The 4,566-nt window shown below is 38.3% G+C and overlaps 1 protein-coding gene across 1 annotated transcript; it reads left to right on the forward strand.

Moving 5' to 3' along the window:
- The first annotated feature begins 1,292 nt into the window (after positions 1-1,292).
- On the forward strand, positions 1,293-1,742 carry LOC132054289 (uncharacterized). Its single transcript, XM_059446331.1, has one exon. The coding sequence runs from the start codon at positions 1,293-1,295 to the stop codon at positions 1,740-1,742; it is 450 nt and encodes a 149-aa protein (XP_059302314.1).
- The last annotated feature ends 2,824 nt before the right edge of the window (positions 1,743-4,566 follow it).

Below are 4,566 nucleotides of genomic sequence, written 5' to 3' on the forward strand. Positions count from 1 at the left end.
AAATCTCAGGCAGAAGGAATGGTTAGAGTTACTGAAAGATTACGACTTGAACATTTTGTATCACCCTGGTAAAGCGAATGTTGTTCCTGATGCTTTGAGCCGAAAATCTATGGGCATGTTAGCATATTTAGTACTCATGATATGCCAATAGGTAGGGAAATTCAAAGACTTGCCTGTCTTGGAGTCCCACTCGATGAAACTGAAAATGGGGAGTTAGTGGGCGTCTCGCAAGCGATATCTGATATTGTGGAGAGAATTAAGTCTAAGAAATATGAAGATGGAATTTTGGTGAAGCTGTGAGACGGGGTGGAGAAGGGTGAGTACACTTCATTTACCGTTGGTGCAGATGATGATGTTTTGCGATTGCAAGGACACTTATGTGTCCCTGATATGGATGGCCTCTAGCAAGAATTGATGGTGGAAGCGCATAGTTCTAAATATTCTGTGCATTCGGGATCCGCCAAGATGTATAAGGATTTGAAACAACACTATTGGTGGAAGAGCAAGAAGGTAGATATCTCTAACTTTGTGGCTAAGTGTTTGAACTGTTAACAGGTGAAGGCTGAGCACCAAAGACCTAGTGGTTTGACTCAGAACATCGAGATTCTACGATGGAAGTGGGAAATGGTTAATATGGACTTTGTCGTGGTTTACCCCATACAAGGGCCAAGTTCGATTCTATTTGGGTTATCATGGGTAGACTCACCAAGTCTGTTTATTTTCTTCCGGTGAAAACAACAGATACCGTGGCGTATTATGCCAAGTTAAATTTGAAGGAAATCGTTAGATTACATAGGGTTCCGACATCTATCATATCTGACGGAGGTACGCAATTCACCGATAATTTCTGGAGATCGTTCCAAGAAGGTTTGGGAACTCGAGTGAACTTGTTCACTACCTTTCATCCTCAGATGAACGGGCAGGCAGAGAGAACTATACAAACTCTGGAAGACATGTTACGGGCATGTGAAATTGATTTTGGAGGTAATTGGGATGAACATCTACCTCTTGTGGAATTTGCGTACAATAATAGTTATCAAGCGAGTATTCAGATGGCTCTGTATGAAGTGATTTATTAGAGCCGTTGTAGATCTCCAATTGGGTGCTTTGAGCCCACTGAAGTAGAACTATTGGGTCCCCACTCAGTTCATGAAGTAATAGATAAGGTTAACCTCATTGTGCACGACCAAGATGCCGAGGAACGAGTCGATAAAAGTCTTATACGTATACGAGGCGCCGTGGAGCTAGAGTTTGGTCTTTATTAGGACAAGGTCTTCTTAAAAGTGTCGCCAATGAAGGGTTTGATGCGGTTTGGTAGAAAGGGTAAGCTTAGCCCTCGTTTTATTGGCCCTTATGAGATTGTTAGGCGAATGGGGAAAATGGCTTACGAGTTGAAGTTACCGTCTGAGATGGCCATGGTGCATCCTGTGTTTCACATTTTGATGCTGAGGTTGTATAAACCTGATCCTTCTCATGTCTTATCTCATGAAGGTATTGAAATCAACGAAGAGTTGTCTTATGAAAAAAAACCTGTGCAAATCTTAGATCGGCAAGTTCGAAGGTTGAGGACGAAATATGTAGCTTCGATGAAAGTCCTGTGGCGAAATCATAATATTGAAGAAGCAACTTGGGAAGCAGAGGAGGACATGCGTAAAGAGATACCCTCACCTATTTCCTATTCCAGGTATGTGTTGAACCTTTCAGTTATTGGGACTTTGCGAAGGTGTAGATTAGAAGTGTGAATTCCTTCTTTTGTGTTCTGGCTTAGATGATATGGTTGTGAGGAATCCTTGTGAGGATCACATCGATTATTTGGGAAGTTAATAGTTAGGTGGTACTTAAGGGATATTTTTTCTTGCAAAATTTAGAAATTTCGAGAAGTTGAGGCTTAGTGAAAATCTTAGGCTATGATCTTCATTCGGGGACGAATGATCCTGGGGGGGGGGGGGGATAATGTAACACTCCGTGAATCCGAGTTAGTGAATGTTTTAAATGAGAATTAATGTGACATTTTATGAATATGAAGTCCTATCAAGATGAGTTTGGATGGAAATAGTTGATTTAAGATCAAGACCAAGTAGTGAAGTTCGTCAGAGTTCTTAAACTCGTCTAAGTTTCGATAGGTCTGACTTCTAGGCCAGTTTCGTGAAAATACATTGAGAATTTAGAAGACTTCCTCTAATACAAGTTGTATATCTTTGATATAAATTTCTAACGATATAAGGTGGAGCTTAAACGGAGTTGTGAGCAAAAGGTTATGCCCGTTTTACTGAAGTCTGTCTGGGACGCCGGCTGGGATGCGGTCGCAAACTCATAATGCGACGCCGCAAACAAAGAATGCGATGTCGCATACACTTCACTTATTGACAAAATTTTGAATGTTTTTGGAGTGAACTTTCATCAAGAATGCGACCCGTATGGGGCCGCAAACTTGAGATGCGACCGCATACTCATCGTAGCATCCCCAACTGGGAAAAATTTGTATAAAAATGGGATTTGCTTGGGACTTTCATACCCACTTCATTTTGGAAATTTTTTTGAGAGGAAATAACCCTAAAGCTTCCCCAAAATATCTAAGGTAAGTTCTTGATATATTCTCATCATTGCTACATCAATCTAACATCAAAATCACTACTCATTGACACTAGTTCATCTTCCCAAACTATAGATTCTTGAAAACTAAAGGAAAGAAGAAGAGAGGGGCGTGTGGGATTCCATCAAAAGGTAAGACTTCTAAATTTTATGAGATTATTATTGAAGTTTAACTAGTATAGAGTAAACTAAGAGGTTAGAATCCACCCATGATTCTCATAAGATTCAAGAACAAGATTTTTGGGCTTAGAAAACCCAAGTTTTCGAAATTCCAAGAAGACTTAAAGAAATGATTAAAGTTCTAATCTTTCTCATTTAAAACCATTGTAGTGTGATTGTTGAACATTGGGAATTACGCTTGAGCGAGATTTAAGGTATGTCTACGCTTTAAAAATCTTCTTTGAAGCATGACAACTTTATTTAAAACGTAATAAAGTATGTTCTTCTTGTTCTATATGTGTGGACGAATACATGTGCCTTGAGATCCTTCTTTGGAATATGAACATGACTGAAAACTCTTGTTTTGGTGGATGCTTCTTTTGAATTCATTTTAGGAGTGTGAGATGATTTTGAATAAGGTCATGCGCGTGTAGGGTCAAGCCCGCATCGAACCTTAAATGAATTAAACTATCATAATGAACCTGTTTTTCCCATTATGGGATGATTGAATTTATTTTCTAAAAGACTGAAGTTTGAAATGTGTTGTGCCTTGAATGGATGTTCTTGAACTTGAAATTGAATGGGTGATTTGAACATGACTTCTAAAGGGAATGTGACATTTAATACCTCTATTGTGAGAAGATGGTTTGAGAAGTGAATTCGGCTATAAGCCATGATTGATGATTCGTTTATATACCTTGATTGTGCTTGTTTGTGTTTGGGCCTGTATGGGCAAGCTGTGCTAGTCCAGAGAACGATTAGCCGTTATGGATCCTAACGTATTGATATGAATATTGATGTGTCAGTCTAGAGGATGATTGATCTTCGAGGCATATAGCCCGGTGCATCTATTGTTGTGCTAGTCCAGAGGACGATTAGCCTCTGTGGTTTCTTAGCTCGGAGTATCGAATGGTTGATATTTTATTGCCTGTGAGTGGCTTGTGTTGATATTGAGTTCATAAGTGAATTAATCAACACGGAAAATGGTAATGAGTTAACTTGATGTGTTCTTCATTTTTGGATTCTCTGATGATTTCTTTAAGGTTATTGGCTTACTCTATCACTGGATATGAACTGTCTTTCATTGATATCGTTTTACGAATTTTATTTATTTTATTTTATTTTGTTAACTATTTCTCCTTAGACACTTACTTAGTACCCAGTACTCATGCATACCATTGTTGTTTTTTATAGTGTGCCAGGTAACATAGAAGAGCAGGTTCGTGATACGCCAACAACTTAGGAGAACTTGCTGCTTTCGAGATCATTTGGTGAGCCCACATGATTGTTCATGGGGAACCATCCTATCTTTACTTTACGTATTTTAGTTTCCGGGCTGCGTCCCGATGAGTTAGATATTTATTTATTATCTAGAAGCTCCATAGATATTTGACTGATTGTAGGTAGTGTATTGGAGTCACGTATGACTTGTTGAGGCATTTGACCACGTTTTATGACTAAGTATCCGGGGCTAACCACCGAGCACCGCTCATTCTGATACTCATCTGCTCTTATTTATAATATATATACTGATAACCATAGAAAACTATTAACATTTGAAACATATTTACTTTTACAAACATAAGCCCTCTCGTTATCAAAATATATATATATATATATATATATATATATATATATATATATATATATATATATATATATATATATATATATATATATATACGTATATATACATGAAGACTATGAGACCATACTACCTGCATCCGCGTATCTACGAGCCTCTACTAGAGTACTAGACATATGGACGGGACAGGACCCCGTCGTGCCCAAAATATATACACATATACACCAAAA

Source organism: Lycium ferocissimum, chromosome 4, assembly GCF_029784015.1.
Source record: "Lycium ferocissimum isolate CSIRO_LF1 chromosome 4, AGI_CSIRO_Lferr_CH_V1, whole genome shotgun sequence".
In the NCBI taxonomy this organism is placed as follows: Eukaryota; Viridiplantae; Streptophyta; class Magnoliopsida; order Solanales; family Solanaceae; genus Lycium; species Lycium ferocissimum.